Source organism: Gadus chalcogrammus, chromosome 16 (assembly GCF_026213295.1).
Source record: "Gadus chalcogrammus isolate NIFS_2021 chromosome 16, NIFS_Gcha_1.0, whole genome shotgun sequence".
NCBI lineage: Eukaryota > Metazoa > Chordata > Actinopteri > Gadiformes > Gadidae > Gadus > Gadus chalcogrammus.
The window spans coordinates 28,524,678-28,544,852 of record NC_079427.1 but is presented as its reverse complement, the minus strand read 5'-3'; the positions used below and the strand labels follow the sequence as shown (position 1 = coordinate 28,544,852).

At 43.1% G+C, this 20,175-nt stretch overlaps 2 protein-coding genes across 6 annotated transcripts in view; both read right to left on the bottom strand.

Moving 5' to 3' along the window:
* Positions 1-20,175, bottom strand: part of LOC130406504 (smoothelin-like protein 2) — a 56,005-nt gene that overhangs the window by 2,108 nt on the left and 33,722 nt on the right. Inside the window, exons 3-9 of one of the 5 annotated variants that reach the window (XM_056612123.1) lie at positions 4,692-4,773; positions 4,277-4,525; positions 4,089-4,151; positions 3,903-3,963; positions 3,488-3,616; positions 3,030-3,153; positions 691-842 (exon numbers count right to left, since the gene is read on the bottom strand). In XM_056612123.1, coding sequence (XP_056468098.1) covers positions 691-842; positions 3,030-3,153; positions 3,488-3,616; positions 3,903-3,963; positions 4,089-4,151; positions 4,277-4,525; positions 4,692-4,773 — 860 coding nt within the window. Of the gene's footprint in view, positions 1-667; positions 843-3,029; positions 3,154-3,487; positions 3,617-3,902; positions 3,964-4,088; positions 4,152-4,276; positions 4,526-4,691; positions 4,774-20,175 lie in introns of all 5 variants that reach the window. The other 4 variants (XM_056612124.1, XM_056612125.1, XM_056612126.1 and 1 more) reach the window with 4 other exon arrangements.
* On the bottom strand, positions 13,123-20,143 carry LOC130406514 (uncharacterized). Its single transcript, XM_056612140.1, has 2 exons — positions 16,218-20,143; positions 13,123-16,104 (listed from the first exon to the last, which is right to left on the bottom strand). The coding sequence occupies exons 1-2, from the start codon at positions 16,662-16,664 to the stop codon at positions 15,589-15,591; spliced, it is 963 nt and encodes a 320-aa protein (XP_056468115.1). The 5' UTR covers positions 16,665-20,143; the 3' UTR covers positions 13,123-15,588.

Sequence of the window (20,175 nt, the reverse complement as noted above, 5' to 3'; positions counted from 1 at the left end):
TCCCCTGTTAAAATGATGAACAGATGAAGAGCAGCAGTGATCAGGAGTAGGCAAGAAAAGCCATATGTTCAGAAGGACAGTTCATGTTCTGAAGAAGGTTCATGTTTTAAAGAGCCGTTCATGTTCAAAAGAGCCATTCATGTTAAATAAAAAGCATTCATGTTGCAGAACTCTTAATAGTAAAGCTTGAGAAGACTGGATATTTGTACTTTTTTGTGGAATACTTGATGCGGCCCAGCCTTACCCAGACTACCTCCAGCGGCCCCCAGGTAAATTGAGTTTGAGACCCCTGGTGTAGAGAGACTTTATGGTAAAAGATCTCCTATAGATTCCTGAAAGGTGTCCACATGTTGAGTTATCATGTGGTCATGTGTGTCCGCATGATGCACACACAATCAGTGTTGGTTCAGCAGGTCAGATGATTTGAATCCCCTTTGAACTTTGCATCATCGAGAGCTGAGAAGCTAAGCAAATGGAAAATACTATACCCCTGAAGGGCTATAACAGAGTCATAAGATCTAACATAGGGATATTATTGTGCTATTGTATTAACTATTTACTCATTATGGTTTTATTTTGCTAATGCTATTCATTATTATTAGCTCTTAGTAATATCAGATGTGAAATGATCTTATGCTAGAGTTCGTTAGGCTTTTCAGTCATTAACCTAAATCCGTTGGTTGCTCTTACTCTGCCGTTCCGAAGGCCAGCTCAAAGTTGTGTTTTCGGGCGGCCGGGGACAGAGAGGTGTAGTCGAACTCGGAGGGGAAGAAGGAGTGGACCAGCGCACAAAAGGCCAGGCCGTCGCTCCAACTGGACGAGAAGTTCTGCAGCTCTACACTCTGCAACAAAGGAGGGAGGAGATGATGTGACACAACACACTCACGTTTGTGTGTGTGTTTGTGAGTGTGAGTGTGAGAGCACACACACACTAGGCCATCTTTACCGTGCCCAAGTCTGTTTCACACCTGTACCGTGCTCAAGTCTAGATTGTCTGAGCTGGATGACGTACAGTCCATGCGACCCTTCTTTTGCATTAAAAAATAAACATGACGGCTGGCGGTTCACGTGGGTGCGATAGTGAAGTTGAGTTTTTGATCAAAAATAGCCCGTTCGTCACGGCGCAGGCTTTCTTGGTTCACTGGAGAAGGTGGGGCTGCGTACGGAGTCTAGACCTCTAATTTGCACACTCGCGAATGTTTTATTTTTATTTTTATGAATGACAGCCGCATGCAAGAATAAGTTCACGTCTGAGTTTAGCCTACAAACGCGACAAACTATTTACAAGTGCAAAAACGCCAACATATTCTTTATTTTGCTGACCACTTTTTTTTATCCCGACAAAAGTCTCGTAAGGTTCCTCCTCTGCGTCTCTCTCGTAGATCGCACCATCTTTCAACGTCTTTGTTTAATACGACTGCATCACCTTCTCTCGCATGATCAGCAGCGGTGGGGGGGGGGGGCAATTGTACTTGAGCACGGTTAGGTGTGAAACGGACTTGGGCACGGTACAGATGGCCTAGTGTGAGTGCGCCTTGAGTGTGTGAGAGAGAGAGAGAGAGAGAGAGAGAGAGAGAGAGAGAGAGAGAGAGAGAGAGAGAGAGAGAGAGAGAGAGAGAGAGAGAGACTGAAATTAGATTCAACAATATAAAAATAAATCACACCATAATCCACTGATTGTCCAATCCAACCTTTAATATTTGGTATTTGATTTAACTACAAAGTGTGTTAAGAATTGTGATGATAGCAAAGTCAGATTCCATGAGATCTATGGGTATTTCAAGCAGGAGTTTTAGTACCGCTGTATAGCAGACATTCAGTCTATAGCAAGCAGACGTATCTAAAGCTACCATAGTAGAATATTATCAGTTGATTGACCAACCACTATAATTTAGTAATTGACATAACAGTAAGATGTTAGTATTTTCAAGTGTGCCCGTCGTCAAAGAGTTGTAATTCAGACGTCTTTCCCTCTGAATGAACTGAAGTGTGCACTGTGTATTTCCATGAAGAGGAGTGGGGTGGCCAGACACAAGTAACAGACTGCCATAGCACAGGCACTGTTTGAACTTTATGACGCTATTGCTCCATTCATTTCCCATCCCGTCGCTGTAATCGATCAAGCAGATGCAATTTCTGAATATAGCGATCTGACTTTTATTTCCAAACCCCCTTCTGTGTCACTTCTTCTCACTTTGTACGAGATTCTCCACTCCCCCTAGTAACCATACGATCCCTTATTCTCTTCTCTCTCCTCCGACCTGTATAATTTCCTAGAGTCTCCTCTTTCACTCAAATTATACAAACTCTGGTAGTGGTCTACCAGACAACTCTGCAACAAAAAAATAGCCACTACTTTGTTGCTTGACAGAAAGGGAAACTAGTCAACCCATTTCTTCTTCTCTTTTCCTGGCTCTGCCCCGTTTTTATTTAGGCTCTTATTTTGTCAGGTTACCTCTGGTTGTTTGTTTAGATGGAGCTAGCTTGCCCCCAGTTAATGAGGGCCCTAGCCATGGAGACATGAGCTCACTGGTATGGGCAGCTGTGAAAGGTGAACAGGGCAGAATCGGGGCCAAACATCAAAGACCCCTTAACAAAATGATGGTAATGCTCACAGACACAAAAACAGATAAAGTCACACACACATTTACACACACACACACACACACACACACACACACACACACACACACACACACACACACACACACACACACACACACACACACACACACACACACACACACACACACACACACACACAGGTACAAGCCGTTCTGCAAGGGCCACGTGTAGTTGATTAGCCCAATAGCAATGCACTACAATGAAGTGAATTAAAGCTCCAGAAAGGCCTGGGCAGACAGGACTCAGGCAGATCATTACTCCTGTGAGGGCAGCATCTGTTACTAGGGAACCAACCTCCTGCTGGGATAATGGCTGAACCGTATACAGCACTGGTAAAACCTGAGGTCTATGGTGTAAACATTCTAGTGGCCATTCATCTCCACACAGACCCAGCATATGGTCACCTGGTATCCCAGGGTCTTGGATCGGCACCAGTCCAGGAGGATCTGTTTGATGCTGCTGGCGCTGGACACACCGAAGCTCTGGGAGCGCTGGAGTTTAGGTTTATTGTCGGCTGGCTTAGGGTGGCTGGAGACAGGGGGAAGGACTATTATGGGGGTGTTCTCTCACATGGTGGGAATTGAGTAGAGATAATGTTGGATAGAAGAATCCAAAAAGCAGAAGGGAATGAATTTCAGAATAAGTTAATACAAACAAAATAAAGAAACAAATGAGAGAAGAACTTTATGAACCCCTAATGGGAAATGAGTGAGGTAAAAAGTATGTCATTAATGAAGATTGAAAGCAGGTACTTATAGAGGGAGTGAAGGAAAGGCTTGGACTAACTGGCTGTAATCGGATTAAGAGCTGCATGTAAACATACTGAGAGTGGAGAATGGTGGGATGAGAGCAGAATGACTACCTATTTGTCTCAGCCTCAAGTCTTTCAAAGATTGATCGACGGGCCTGAGCACCAATGTTACGTGGCTGTTTCTGTGACCTCACTAGCTCCCGTCTCTTCTCCACTACCTGTCCAACGGACGGCTCTCTGCTGCAAACAACCAGCGTAGGTGTTAGTGAGCTTCCATAGGTACAATCGTTTCACTGTTACCAATAGATTTTTTCCCCCAAATTACTTCCGCTGTTGTGTTGGCTAACACGGTTAAAGGCATTATTTCAGGATTAAAATGGTCTGTAGGCATTTCAATCTTCTAGTCTAGTCTAGCCCCATTTGAGAGAACCCGCTATATTTTTTCATCAACCCTTGTGCTAAATAGTCCATATATTTTTCATGCATGAGGAAGCGATATGAATGAAGAACTGTCTACCCAACTCACCCCTCACACGGAGCCAGGCCGGAGTACGTCACAGACTTAGCTGGAGCTGAGTTGGTCTTGTCTGCCAAAAGAAAAACAATACTTTATACCTCAGTATCTCAATATCAACAAAGAGCATATTGTTATTATTAAGATCTGTCATAAGATGACCAATATCATCTCATGTGGTCTGGGAGCCTGCCTCACCAGGAAGCCTGGGAAATCCCAAATTTCTGATTGATGCAGGGGTCCAGGCTTTGGCTGTAGACACTGAGGCAAAGACAGAGCGACATGTAAAGATACCTGCTCAGTCCTCACGCTCCTCAAAACGAATAATGCATTGGGTTAGGAGCCAAAGATATGGGATAGGAGGACAACTTCAATGAGATGCCCACCTGGCTGACAGTATGACTCTGTTGACTGGCTGGCTGGAAGCAAAGCCTCTGTGACACATGAGGACTGGCAGCCAATGGGGCTGCGAGGAGAGTCTGGGCCCCTCATCTCGGCCACTTTGGTCACGGCTGTCATGGGGAGGTGGAGCATCCGGGAGGACACCGCAGCTGTGTGCTCGTGGGGCAGGTTGTTGGGTGGGGAGCTCTGTCCATGCACCAACATTGGGCTTTCTGATAAGTGGGTTAGATATACTGTACATCTATAATATCTCAATGGCATCAAAATGGCAAATTATTTCGCCATTTTGACATGGCAAAATAAGTGAACGAAAACGGGAACATAAAATAGAAAACATAGAAAAGTGTTAGTATCTTGGAACACTGGGACCACTTGGACTCCTGGGATGCGACTCCTGACCTGCATGGGCCGTGTGTCCGTTCTCCGGCCCGGAATGTTTCAGAGCGTGGTCCACTTTGATTGGCTCCTCGTGGTCAACGCTCTGCAACCCACACATATAGACAATGGTCCTGTGGTCAACACCAGACTGCATTACCACTCATCCTTTAAAATGTTTGACACACCTTTTAAAAGTAAGCAATTCTCATGAAACTATTTATTGTGTCTTGCACAAAGCATTCTGGCCCTTTGGTGATCTGCTGGTCTTTACCACAATAAGTAATATAAACGTCTCTTTGTTGAGTCACTGTTGGCAAACTTTACATATTTGTCCTCAGATGATTCCAGCACGAACACAGAAGGCTTTTTTCGGGGGGGCTGGCTGACTTTCTGTAATATACAGAAAGTCGGGGGGGGGATTAATTAGGACCACCAAGGATAACTTCTGTGGACTCCTGAGGTTTCTCATTTGTTGTTTAGAGTCTGCTATCCTACACACACACACACACACACACACACACACACACACACACACACACACACACACACACACACACACACACACACACACACACACACACACACACACACACACACACACACTTTCCAAGTAGACCTGTCGGCATATCTGCAAACACACATTTTTTGTATAAACACAAGGACATATATATGAGGGGCCGTCTGGGACATTATTCAGAATAAGCATGTGCATACACAAATGAAACCAAAGTCATTCACATACTATACTGAAAACCTTGCACACATACAAGTGAAAAGTTTTTACATACACAACTGAAACACTCTCACACAAACAACTGAAAAATGATCAGCTCACATACAAAACTGAAAAGCTTGCATAAAACCTAGTGAAACCTTTTACATGGACTACTGAAATGATTTCACACATACGAGTAAAATGTTCTCATATAGGCCTACACAGCTGAAAAATATCCTCTCACACACATATGAAACCATTCACACACTATACTGAAAACCTCACACATACACAAGTAAAAGCTTTTACATATGCGGCAGGTAGGACGGTTATGATGGGAAGTGCAGCTTGGTCCCGCCCACTGGCACTGATTATCTACATCAGGTGGCGCTTCCCTTTAAAAAGAGTTGTGAGCCGTGGACGGGAGAATAATATGGCGGTGTGGATTGAAGCGAGAGCCCCTCGATGTCTCAGCTGTGCAAACAGGAGAACGTGAGTCTTGTTGGAATGTTGTGTTTGTTGGTCTTTAGCGCAGACTCATTCTTATGGAGTAGCACCAAACACGGTCCACTGTATGTTTGTAGCCTCGGCTTGTTGTCTGTGCGTATGGTGACCAGTAAATGGTACACGCAAGCTACCGATGCTTTGCTTGCATAATCAAATCAAATCAAATCAAATTTATTGTCATTTTGTTGATCGAACAACAAAACGAGAAGGCGTTTCTCAGGGATCAAGATCACATACATTACAAACAAACGTCCCAATGATGAATAAATAAATAATAAATAAAGTCCAGTGGGAAGATATTAGGACGCTGGTGCATTGAGCATCCTGACAGCTTGAGGCAGGAAGCTGTTCCGCAGCCTGGTGGTGGAGCATCTTAAGCTGCGATAGCGCTTCTTGGAGGGTAGGAGCTTAAAGAAGTTGTTAAGAGGGTGAGAGGGGTCTCTCACTATTTTCTGGGCCCTATTCCTGCAGCGGTTTAGGAATATGTCCTGGACAGAGGGAAGTGAGGCTCCAATGACCTTTTCCGCTGATCTCACCACTCTTTGCAGGGCCTTTTTGTCCGCCGCACTGCAGCTGGAGAACCAGGTAGAGATGGCGTACGTCAGCACACTCTCCACTGCCCTGTAGAATGTGGTGAGGATACTGGGAGGTAGTGAGGCCTGATGGAGTTTCCTCAGGAAGTACAATCTCTGTTGGGCTCGCTTCACTAGCCCAGTGGTGTTTTTGGACCAGGAAAGGTTGTCAGAGATCTGTACTCCCAGGAACTTGATGTTCTCCACCTTTTCCACTTCACGATTACTGATGCAGAGGGGTGTGTGCTTAGGTTTTGATCTACGGAAGTCCACGATCATTTCCTTGGTCTTTTCCGCATTGAGTACCAGGTTGTTATCTCTGCACCATCTCTCAAACAGATTGACCTCCTCTCTGTAATAGGATTCCTCATTCCCATGAATGAGACCCACGACTGTAGTGTCATCTGCAAACTTAACAATCATGTTGTTCTTGTGCCTTGGCACACAGTCATGGGTCAGCAGCGTGTACAGCAGAGGACTGAGCACACATCCCTGGGGGGATCCTGTACTCAGTGTGATGGATTTAATAGCGAGTAGTCTACACGGGCGTGCAGCAACGTAAGTTTATCCATTCCATTTCCGTAGACAGTCTTTACAATCAGAGATCTAATCATGTCTAAATTATCACAGAGGATTCAGAAGCAGTCCAGAAGCATAATCAGCTGACTGCAGCCCTCGGAATGACTTGAGGATTGTCTTCGTCTGTTTAACCAGCCACTGTTTTTCCTGAGCTTAATTAATTGTTTATTTTTATTTACTCTGATGTATGAGTGCCTCGAATATTTGCCACAATTGTCTTTGGCTGACCAGAAGACTTGAGCGGGTCTAGGGGGAAGGTCTGCTAGTAGTAGCCTGTTTGCCTAATTGTTTTGTCTGTGTCTTTGTCTGGTTTTTTGGTTACTATATATATACAGTGGCGGACTCAGACTGTTTGAGGGGCAGGGGCGAAAAAATAAAAAGGGCACATTCTGGACAACATGGGGCCCCACCAGCGGACACAGTGGCTTTTCTTTTCTATGGTGTTTTGTTCCCCCAACGGAGCCTTAAAGGCAGCGCTGCCTGGAAGGTCCTATCCCCTAACCTTAGCAAGCGCTGCCTTGAAGGTCCCATTCGAGGCACTTGTTACATCTCCATGTAGCACTTAAAAGAATAGTTGGGCTCATAATTTAAAGGGGGGATCTGGGGGTCCTCCCCCATAAAAAAAATTGCTTCAAAGACACTGTTTCTCCTTATTCTAGCGACTTTATAAATACCAAAATGAGTTGTTCACATGATTGTGCACTTTCACATTTTAGCCAAAGAATGGAGGATGCCTTACTGCTTTCATCTTTACTAACATTTAAGATTAGACTGGAGAAAATTCAATGTGCCGCTACCATACAGTCTTTGACCGCTGACAGCCAGCTACGGAAACATTTAAGGAAGTTTTCCTTCATTTTGAGGTGATAGCTGACCATTATCGTTTCTCTTGCATGAAATTACCTACACTTGAATGATCTTGAACGCTCAAAAAATTGCTTTGTTATCCAGTGGAGATTTAAGTACCACTCGATGTACCTGTTTGTCATGGCGACGTCACATGACAGCAACGCCTCGCATTCCCCGTTTGTCAGCTACCAAAGAGAGGAACGTCTGCACCTCAATAGCTAACCACAACATGTTTTTTTCGGTTTACCATATTCTTGCTCCAGAGGGCACATCATCATCATCAGGGGCAACCTAGGGCACTCATTAATTTTTGTTCACGTGTAAAGGGCAGCCAATAAGGCACTTTCTCTCATTTTCACCACCATAGAGGGCACTTTAGCACACTTTTTCAACCATGGGGGCACCAGACGGGCAGAAGGGCACTATAAGGACCAGACGAGCAGAATGGCACTATCAGGGCACTATCAGGGCACTATCAGGGCACTATCAGGGCACTGGAAGGGCACTGGAAGGGCACTAGAAGGACCAGACGGGCAGAAGGGCACTATCAGGGTACTAGAAGGGCACTTGAAGGACCAGACGGGCAGAAGGGGACTATCAGGGCACTAGAAGGACCAGACGGGCAGTAGGGGACTATCAGGGCACTAGAAGGGCAGAAGGGCACTCTCAGGGTACTAAAGGGGGCACTAAAAGGGCACCAGACGGGCAGAAGGGGACTATAAGGGCACTCATTAAGGCACGTCATAAAATTTTCTTGTTCTAGAGGGCACATCATCATCATTTATTGCATGAAGGAGCACCCAAGAGGGCACCTAATCATGTTTTGCACGTGAAAAGGGCAGCCAATAAGGCATTTCCTCTCGTTTTCGACACTTGAAGGGCACTTTAGCGCGCTTTTTCAACCATTGAGCCACGAGGGGGGGCGGTTGCCCCCCCCCTGAGTCCGCCACAAATATAATATATATATATATATATATATATATATATATATATTATATTGTTTATACATCAGTCCCATTTCTGTTTCTTCATTGGACATAACCTGCATAGATAAGGGATTGCTGTTTGGTTTTCTAGCTTAGTGGTACAAATTGTGAGGTTCAGCACCCCCCTGGGGGTTACAGATACACAACTGAAACACCTTCACTCAAACAACTGAAAAGCTCAAATATTTTAAGCAAATAAGCTGCCCCCACATAGCTACTAGGAAGCAGGATCGAACACAAGCTGCATTACCCTTACATGGCACTAGGAAGCAGGATCGAACTCATAAGCTGCAATAACTACTCCAGCCACAGATGGCAGCACCCATAGGCGTCGATTACGGGGGGGACGGGGGGGACATGTCCCCCCCACTATTTGAAAAACGAATTTTGTCCCCACCACTTTTAAAAATGTGTAAAAAAAAATAAATAAAAATTAAAAATCCCCACATACTCAACCGAAATCGTCGAGTCTAAAATCATGCGATAGGCGCGCTCGAAGACATAATTTATTAGATAGGCCTACCTAATAAACTGTTGGAACACACAAGACCGGAACCCATGGCAACGCCGGTAAATAAACCCCGACTCCCGAGAAGCCCAATCCCTATGAGCTCCCTGCGCTACGGCCATCCGGAGGCACACAGAGCTTTTGGCCGTGATATTATATATACAATTATATTATATTATATACTATTATATATAGAGCTCCGAGAGTCGCAAACGGCAACAATCACTTTCTCCTCCATGCTGCAGTACACCCCGGACTGCACTGCGCTGAGTTTGACGGTTGAACGCTGATTGGCTGTTACGTTACACATGTCACTCAGTGGCCACGCTGTTGAACGCTGATTGGCTGTCATCACGCGAAATTCGTGTCAAAGTTGAAATTTTTCGCGCCACAAATCCTCGTGAACGCGCTTGCCTGTGCACGGCGAAAGTGTGGCGCGACAAATCAAAAATATTCGCCCGATACGCGTCTATACGTTCACTTTGTATGGGATCTTGTCGTCCCGTTGCATTTTGGGGTGAACGCACTGGAGAAGTTTCAAGACAGACAGCCAAAATTGACATTTTTATTCAGAAAATAGCCGGTCCTTTTGCTTCCTATAAAAAGCATGTTTGTGACACTGGATATCGATATGGATACATCATCTAGCCTGCATGTGGAGGGCCACATAAGGTAAGAAATTGGTTTACGTAAACGTTGCTGCTGGTTCTGTTTGCTCGTGATGACCTGGCCAAAGGTTACCCACGGTCCTAAGCGATTGTGATCTGATTCTGGTTTGTGCTCCAGTTAGTATGCATTGTATATATAGATTGCAGCTAGTAGCAGCTACACACGGTGCGATTGCTATGCCAATGTGGTTATAGTTGGTTTTGTCTGATTGAGATATGTGACGACTTGGAGCCCGGTAGGCCTATCCTGACATAAATATGTTCTCGCATAACCTGTGTGATTATCCTAAACTGAAGGGGATTTTATTTGCGGACAATTTTCTTATGATGTTGTAACGAGTGAAGTCTACATTGGTCATTCGCAAGTGTTTACTGGTGGTCAGGATTTGGCAGATGCAATTCTCCTCTGGGTGCTTGTATTTTTCTTTTTTTAATGCAGCATAACATATGCTACCAGCAGCCCTTGCGCGTCTTCAAAAGGCTGATGCTCAGTACCTCGTTTCATTTCGTACCCCCTTTACAGTCTGGCATTGTTTGTCTGGTAAACTCTGTTGATGTCAAGATGTCAAGTGTTAAATTGCCAACACTGTTCTTTGTCCTGTGTGTATTAGTATTAGGCCTACATATCCCGAGCCAATACCCTGGTGTTTCCAACGCTGTTTTGCAAAACAAGCCAAAACACAAACTGTGGTTTTCAACTTTTATTGTTCGAATAGGATCTTCATAGGGCTGGCCCGAATGCCATTTTTCAGGCTTCGAATACTCGTTGGTTGATCCGAGCGAATATTCGAATACTCGTTCCAGAAAAAAACACCATCAAATACAACATTAATAATCCTTATATACTCCCTGGAACCGATTTTGACAGTATCTGCATATTTTGTTGAAGATTTAATAGCTTTTGAACGTTAATTAGTAGGCCTAAGTAGGTTGAAGTTCCTTAGTTTTTCCCCGTGAAAGCGAACAGCTGTTGCTCCGTTCCAAATCAGCTGTTCTCTGCCATCTCAGCCCTTACGGGAGCTTTTCAATTCATCCTGGAACGTGCATCTTTTCAGGGAATTTGTACAATAAATCCATAACAAATACCGAATATTGATTGTCCTATGTGTCCATATTATATCCATTATATTGACCGGGTATTCCCAGACGCTCACGCTCTGCAGCAAGCCAGTCACAGTTGATTGGCGCGGCGCTGTACAGCGAACGTAAACAAACAACTAAGCTAAGGTTTTAAGTATTACTTTTCCTCCAGAGATCCCGCTAATGTTGTGTTATAAAGCAAAGGGAAACAAGATATCTATTCTTCCTCCACCTCTCTCGCTTCTCTGCTTGGTGTCGCTGACGCTTATAGTTTGCCTCCCTCCCTCGCTCTGGTAAAGTCACCTACGTGAAAAAAAAAAATAACGAAGCTCCGAATACTGATTTAAGCTTCAAATACTAATTTTCCGAACTCTTATTCCCGCTCTCCTTGCTTGACAGGTCCCCCGATGTTAACGCTGAATTTCATACATTGAATTTCGCAGCTGACTTTGGCATGTGGAATTTGGGGACGTTGAAAATATTTAAGTAGAATTTTTTAAGTTTATAATTTGATTGTGAATTCTTTAAAGGGGACCTATTATGCTTTTTCGACTTTTATGACCTATAAACGTTGTTATAATGATTGATAGTCATGTTTAACCATGCTAAAGTGTCAAATAATGACGTACATGCATTTCGACGTATTCCCTGCTGACAGTCTGGGGTGACTGTGCAGAGCGCTAAACACTCGGGACAACGTTTGCGATTCACTTGTTCACATTTCCGGGAAATCATCTACGTAGATGCACTCCTGCCACGCCCCCATATGCCTGGTCAAACTGCCCGCGCGAGCTTCAAGGAAGGTAACCAATCACAACGGAGTTGGGTTGGCAGGAGGGGGGCGAGGGGGCGGAGAAGGGCGAAACCGAGCGTTGACAGAGAATGCTGAAAGCGCCCAGATGTGAGAGTTTCCCGAAAATCAACATTGTTTTTTGTGTATGGTTAAACATGACTATCAATCATTATAACAACGTTTATAGGTCATAAAAGTCGAAAAAGCATAATAGGTCCCCTTTAACATTGAAAAATAAAGCTGAGAATTGATATTGAAAATGTAAAGATCTAAATTTAGAGGCAAAAAATCCAGATACGTTATTTCAATCAAAAATATTCAGTGCTTAGAATTCAATGGCTTTTTATTTTCAAAATCCAATGGCACAGATTTACTTCCGTATGTATGTGAGAGAGAATTTTTCAGCTGTGTATGTGAGCACATTTTTACTAATACGTGTGAAAGCATTCCGCTGGTCTATGTAAAAGGTTTCACTAGTTTTTATGCAAGCTTTGGTTTAATATGTGTGTGAGAGGAAATTTTTCAGCTGTGTATGAGAATATTTTACTGGTAGGCCTATGTGTGAAAGCATTTCAGTAGTCCATGTAAAAGGTTTCACTAGTTTTTGTGAAAGCTTTTCAGTTGTGTATGTTAGCGTATCATTTTTCAGTTGTTTGTGTGAGTGTTTCAGTTGTGTATGTCAATGCTTTTCACTTGTACGTGTGTGAGGATTTCATTGAAAACGGAAGGCGTTTCAGTGAAAACGGAGGGCGTTTCAGTAGAAACGGAAGGTGGTTGAAAAAAAAAAAGCGTGCACTTCAGACAAATAATCGACAGACATGCTATAGACACAGGCGCTAAACTGATGTCTGCTCAACAACAGCCTACAGGTAGCCTATCAGAAGCAGCTGCATTACTCAACAATATATTGGCCTCAGCGGAGACCATCAGAACCCTGTCGAATGCCACAACAATCGGGCAGCAACCGAATGTTTTAATGCCATGTGTGGACACGGACAGTCAGCTAGCATAGATGTTCTCATCTCGCCAGCGTAGCAGCTTGCCACTGGCAGGTGCAGCTCAAGCCATGAGAGAATGTGCACCACGTTATCAAGCGCAGCAGTGCTTCGGCGGATGGACATCAGGCACACGGAGAAAAAGGTAATTCGGAAGATTTTGAAATGATCTTTCATTTGTTTCCTGAGTTTAACTTGGGTGCCCAGACGTCCCGGTTCTACCGGGACAGTCCCGATTTTGAGTTGCATGTCCCGAGTCCCAGCAAAAGCCTGTTTGGACACTAAAATGTCCCGGTTTTCACAATCCACTATATGAAATGTCCCCTTTTGTCCGCGATTACATAGTCAACGTGGTCTTATTATAGCCCGATCATTAATTAAAAGTGCATGAGGGAGCGCACTGCCACAAGCTGTGACTGAAGATATTTGCAACATGTTGTGTTTGTTTGTATCCCTTTTCATCATTTACAAAGACAGCACATTTTTCTTCTGCTACTTGAATAAAATATTTACAATTTAAATTAGCCTATTTAAAATTGAAAGAATATTTAATGTTCTGCGAAGTAAAGGGCACTTGCAGCCTCTCATCAGAGGCTGCATTACCCCTACTTACAGCGTCCCTGTCAGTACACAACGCGAGTCGACGTCTTTATTTTAATTGTGTTTTGGCGACTACTGAATTTGTGATAAAACAAAGAATAAATGTAATTTTAAGGCTGTTTTCATGTAGCCTAGTTACGTTCTTATTTCAGAGCTAGGGCACAGCAGCATAACCATTTCAACAAGGACATAATACTACTCGCCAATCCATCATGGGGAATAGTGTACAAACAAGGTGCAAGATTACGGCTACACAAACATGGCCACACCCTCAGTGCCTTTGAATTCCAGAAGGCCTGGGTCCACCAGATTGTTATAGAACTCATCAGGGATGGCTTCGGTGAGCACATTCCGGAGGATGTCAGGTAAAGGCCTATTTTTTTCTTCTTAATTTGTATGTTTAACATAATAATCTTTATTTATAGACCATTTAAAAACAATCAAGTAACACCAGCGTACAACATATTGTTAATCTAATCTAAAAGCATTTTTGTTGTAATATCCCCATCTTCTTTGTAGCATCCAGTTACTAATGGCTTGTGGCAATAAACTGGTGTCCCCTAAGATCCAGGAGGGACAGGAGCTGAATGGGATGTTAATCCATAATGTTTATGTAACCAAAGCCCTGCATGTGAGACCATAAAGGAACCTTTTAGTAAGTTAGCTTTTTGTTGTTTACCACTTAATAAATTACGCAAAATATATAAATATCCTTTGAAAATGAAGTGTACAGTTTATTGCTTGCTTAATTTCAAATCTTTGCTTTTGATATTCAATATGCTGCTATTGATATTTGAATTTTTCCTTTCTTTGTTTAAGACTGACTCGGAAGAAGAAAATGAACTTTCCCACGTCATTACCTCATCAACGTCAACGTCAAGCATGCTTGCAACTGCTGAGGACAGTGATGATGATGGTCATGTAGTTGATGGTCTGCAAATCCACATAGGCATTAGGGTGACCACCTGCTAATAAGCCAAAGGGGGGACAAGGGGTATGTTTCGGGGGGACAATGGGGGACACTGCCTGGTGCGGCGGTGCCCCCACTTCACGGGCAGACTCACTGATAGTGGTTTACCCATTTCTAGCACATACCACCTTACATGATATATAAGAAATGCCCTATTCCCCTAAACATGTGTAATTACTGATGTATGCTCATGAATAGGCCAACCAATGTGTATTTTTTTCTAAATAAAGATTCAGAATACTTTGAACATTCAATGAATTGACACACAGATGCACTTCCGCTCACGATTTACTTTAGCTATTTAATTGTATTTATTTTTCACTACAATTTATTCACTTTAAATAAATTCTAATGTGAAATTATAGGATTAACAGGAATTGTAGTTGCTCAACACCACAGGAACAGTTAAAAAAAAAAAAAAAAGTCTTAACTCACGACTCCAGAGGTTCACGGAACGAGAAGGGGGAGGAAGGATGGTGAACTTGCATGTTAGTAAAGGCAGGCGCAGGAAAATAAAATGTTCAGTGTTCTGGGGACATCTTTAGGACTTTGGGGACACCTTTGGGACTCAAACCTCTTCACCAGCATCTGAATCAAATAAGGAAGAAAGATAAGAGACAGAATTAAAGCAACATTCATTTTTATAAGCTTCCAAATGGTTTTCCAGTATAGACAGAGGAGTGCAAACCCATCACCATCACAAGGTCACAACAATACAAAATGGTGCCAAGATACAATCCTATGAAAAACAATGACATATTTTGACCTAAAAGGCTACTGTTTCCGTAAAGTGACACATTTGCACATCAATCTTCATCTTAGACAAATGGGGTCTTACATAACTAGGTTTCTACTTTCTTGAACTTGCATTTCTTGTTGGAGCGTGCAGCATTGAGGAGAACCTTCTCTTTCACTACATAAGTGTAGAAGTCCTGGCAACTGAATGTGAAGTTGCTCTTCACCTGGATTTCTGACTTGATGAGGTTTACCGAACATCTGTTCCTTGTGTCCGTCCAGCATCCCGTCATCAGTGAAAAGACCCTCTCCACTGAAGCATTGGTGATTGGTACAATCAAGAGGAAAGAAGCTAATGCTGTCATGTTTGGTGTGTGTGTGTGTGTGTGTGCTTGAGTAAGGTGGCCCACTTCTCCACGACTGGAGCTCCAGACTGCACGATGGCCTGTTGGTGTGGCAGAACGACACAATACTCATCATATAGCGCATCCATGTCCAACTTCTTGTTTAGCTGCAGGACCGCTACAGCTTCACAGAGATGGGAGAAGTTGAAGGGGCTCTTCTTTAGTGCCAGGCTAGACAATTTCTTATGGTAGTTGGAGTCTGAGAAGTCATAGCGCTGCTCCAGGTAGGTGAGAGAGGACTGGTAGAAGTTGCACATGTCCTCTCTGAGCACAGCTGCCTGTAAGTCTGGAAACTGCTGGAGGAGTACATCCGTCTGGGCCCCAAAGAAACCATCACTCTGTCGTAGCTGTAGCTTGGTTTTTAGGGTGAACATCATATCGTAGCCCTCACAGACAGTCCCATCTTCTCGCTCCAGCACCAGCACAGTGTCGTGGAAAATCTTCAGCGCATTGCTGAGGAAGGACAGGTAAACCTAAAAGACGTAAAGAGTCAATTATCCTGTGTGCTGGCACTGTTTGCATTATCATAATTTCATGTAATAATACTTAAATTAAAAAAACGTTGAGTGCTATTAAAGTGAATTACCTGTAGATCCAGGGGGTTGCCTTCACCATCCTGGTCATCCTTGAACAGCCGCCATAGTGACTTTGGGCACCCGTCCTCTCCCAATGAGAGAAAGTAGGTCTTGATAGGAGCCCAGCTGTCGTGAAGCCTCTTCACTGCAGGACACAAGCTCAGCCATCTTGTGGGCACATTTCTAAGCAGGGACTGGTACTCTATCTCCACAAAGGTGCGAATTGACTTAAGTTCCTCAGTGCGTTTGGCAGATGAGGAGAAGTGGCTAAAGGTCTTGTTAACGACATTTTCAATGTTGATATTAAGCCGATCTCCTGCGTGTTTTGCACTGTTGTGAACGATGTGGGCCACAAAGTTTGCCTTCAAAATGCAATTGTTCTCTTTCAGTTTCTGGAAGACAGAGTTGTATCTCCCGTAATTCACACTAGCATTGTCAGCGGAATACGCAGATATCATGTCTAGACCCAGTCCGTTTTCCTCCAGCTTGGTGACTATCTGGTTGTGGATCGCGGCAGATGTTTCATCACTGTCATCATAAAAATCAAGGACCTTCGTCTGTACTCCCAAGTCTGGCGTCCAGTAATGCACTGACAGTGGGAAGAGCTTGGTGGTCCCATGATTGGAGGTGTCTGAAGCCACTGAGAAGGATGGCGTGTGGGCTGTGGGGACACACACACAGATGGGGTGAACTTAAAAGAGATTCTCTAAAAACAGATTATTGTAAAAAATAAAAGATACTGCTTTACTGTTTTGATCATTATTGATTTTATATAAATATGATCTATAGAAATATTTAGACTTTTTCAAAAATTATAGTTTTGTTTAGTTTGGGAGATAACGAATTGTGAAATGTTGACTTTTAACATACCAGCAGAAGAAGATGATTAGCTAACAATAGCTAGCTAATGTTACACAAATAGCTAACACACAACAATGTTACATCCATGAACATAACTTTAACTTTACCTTTGGTTGTGCTCGTTGCTCATTCAGTGGTCTTCTGAGGACTTTCAAGCAATCTTCGACGGAGGCAGGGGCAAGTACATCCGTGACAATGGCTTCTGCCTTCGTCCGACCACAGGCCATCCTCTTGGCAATGTCCGAGTCTGGATAAATCGTTGGGGCTAGCTTTGTGCCACAACCTCCTGCTCGATATGATGTAGCGTGTTGGACAGTGTGATACACACTCGTCACCTCTGCAGCAGTCACTTAGTCAGCTAGAAAGTCGTTTTTAGGTCGGAGGAAAGCATCCATAGATTGGATGTCTCTTTCTGTTGGACATGTTTCTTGTGAGTCTCCGTGAGTCTGTGTCGTTTGCAGAGGTGTCAAAAGTATTTACATTAATTTCTCAAGTAGAAGTATAGATACTAGCGTTTCAAAATACTACTGTAGAAGTTGAAGTATCAACTCAAGCTCGAGTAAAAGTATAAAAGTACTTGTTTCAAAACTACTTTAAGTATTAAAGTATAATGCAAGGGGGAAAAAATGCCATTAAGGACTAAAGCTTAGGCCGTGCCACAGGGGCCTATAGAATTACAATCAGCTTTTTTGCCAAGTATGCTCACACATACAAGGAATTTGGTCTCTGCATTTATCCCATCCCTGAATTAGTGACACACACACAGCACACCTCTATAGCACACTGCCCTACTTCTCCCAAAAATACATTTTTCCAAATGCCATCTAATGACTATAATGTTAATGTTGAAAAAATTGGGATGCACCTGTTTCAGACACATTTATGCCCATTGATAATGAACGCATATTAATACAATGCAAATACATTAAAGAACCATATATGTGTACTACTGAGCCTTAACATGTGTTTCATGGAGCGGAAGATATGATGACTAGTTCCCTGTAAGTATTGGAATGGTGCAGTCAAACTTCAAAGGCATGTTATCAAAAGCCTTTATTGGGAATGTAAATGTATGTATCCAAGCTTAGCTGCAGGAATGTAAGATGTAACGAGTAAGAACTTGCCGAACTGGGACGCACCATAACAAATCAGCAGTGCCCAGCTGACGGTGCTAACCAAACCTTTGCTAGTGATTAAACACTTCCTGAAAAAAAAAAAAAATATCTACACCAGCATCTACATCTGTTAAGCACAGACCATGCAACAAAAAGTTACCAATATGCTTTTTCAAATTAGATGGCGAGTTTTTGATAGCCATTAGCTCATGGTACTTGGGTGCACAGAGCTTGCAGTGCATTTGAAATGAGTTGTTTTTGCATCCAACCATTTCAAAAGATTCTTCCAGGTACGGCCCGGGATGTAGAAGGGTTGCCTGGTCTTCTTGGCTACCAACCTCCTCACTAGTACTTGGTTGGGACATTTCGCTCATCTACGTCTGCTATTTCGTAGCTGGAATGTGGCGCGATTTACGTCATGTCAGAGAATGTAGCCGGGCTCTGGTCATGCGCAGGTGCCATGGATCGCGTGTTAACCAATAGGGAGTCAGAATGGTATATGTTTCTATTCTCATCCAACCAATCAAATTCACTTTATCCGATGGCGCGAATTATCTGGATAGGTTTTTTTGTTTGTGTTTTTTTGAACGCCGGCAGAATAAAAACAAGCCGAAATGAAATAGGAGTAATGAGGTGGAAGGAGTATAAAGTACAGATAAGTGCGTAAAAATGTAAGAAGTAGAAGTAAAAAGTAGGCTGAAAAATAATTACTCCAGTAAAGTATAGATACCCAAAATTTCTACTTAAGTAAGGTAAGGAAGTATTTGTACTTCGTTACTTGACACCTCTGGTCGTTTGACATCGTATTCCCCTCCATGTCCGATTGAGAAGGACGTTTTGCAAAGGTCACAAAAAGCCCTCTCGGTATCCCCCTCAACATCTTTCAGCCACAAATATTAATTTTCCCAGTCTTTCTTGTACCCACACCTTCTCACCTTTTTTATTGGAATTGGCAGTGCCTCAGTCTCTTCCGCCATTTTTCGAATTGGAAAGCGCGCGTCTAAAAGTTCCTTCCCAGCGTGTGTCTGGTATGCACGTGCGTGCGCTGTCATGACAACAACGAAAAAGTTGACAACAACCTAGTCAGCAGTTCAACTGAGAGGTGGGTGTGGCAACAGTAGTGTGCTGAACTGTCAAGTATTGTTCGTTTGGCTGCCTGGGGCTCCAGGATTAGGGTTGCCAACCGTCCCGATTGTCTGGGACGTCCTGTATTTCGGAAGATTTTGATTTGTCCCGTACGGTACAGCTCCTGTCCCGCATTTCGATCACAGCCTCGTCGGCCTTGTCAAGTTGTCAATGGCCATATAGGCTACTAAACCAAATAATATTTAAACTAGTGCTGTCAAGCGATTAAAATATTTAATCGCGATTAATCGCATTAATGCCATAGTTAACTCACGATTAATCGTGATTAATTACATTTTTTTTTAATGCTAAATATCCCTTCATTTCTTTGTCCCATTAATTTTTCTCATTTTAATGCTCTAATCAACATGGAGAAGTGCATCGGCTTGCCTTGTGCAAATGTTTTTTTATTGATAACAACATTGGCATATACTGATCAAAACAGGACGATACAAAAAAAAAGCCTATAGTGCAATTAAACGATGAACATACAAACATACTGCCTTGAACATAGCAGTCAGGCTACTGCTTCTTTGTATTTGAGCCAAAGAAAAATAAATAAATAAATAAATTAAATAATAAATTGCGTTAATCGCGCGATAAAAAAAGTAACCGTTAATTAGCCGTTAATAACACGTTTAACTGACGGCACTAATTTAAACCAAATAATACTGAAAACCAAATAACATTATTCTAGAGCGGAACATAGTAAACCAAATAATATTATTCTATTATTCTCCCCGCGACCTTAGGATATAATTGTACCATTAGTAGGGATCTCCGAGCGGGTCATCCAAGGCGTGCAGTCTCCCCTTTCCAACGACTGAGATTTGACTGGAGCGTCTCGCACAACACGTTGTGGAGACTG

Excerpts from the sequence above, each read along its gene's own strand:
- LOC130406514 (XM_056612140.1), bottom strand. The coding sequence starts at position 16,664 with ATGATATCTGCGTATTCCGCTGACAATGCTAGTGTGAATTACGGGAGA. Across the intron at positions 16,105-16,217 it reads GCAACCCCCTGGATCTACAG|GTTTACCTGTCCTTCCTCAG; the intron begins GTAATTCACTTT and ends TACGTCTTTTAG.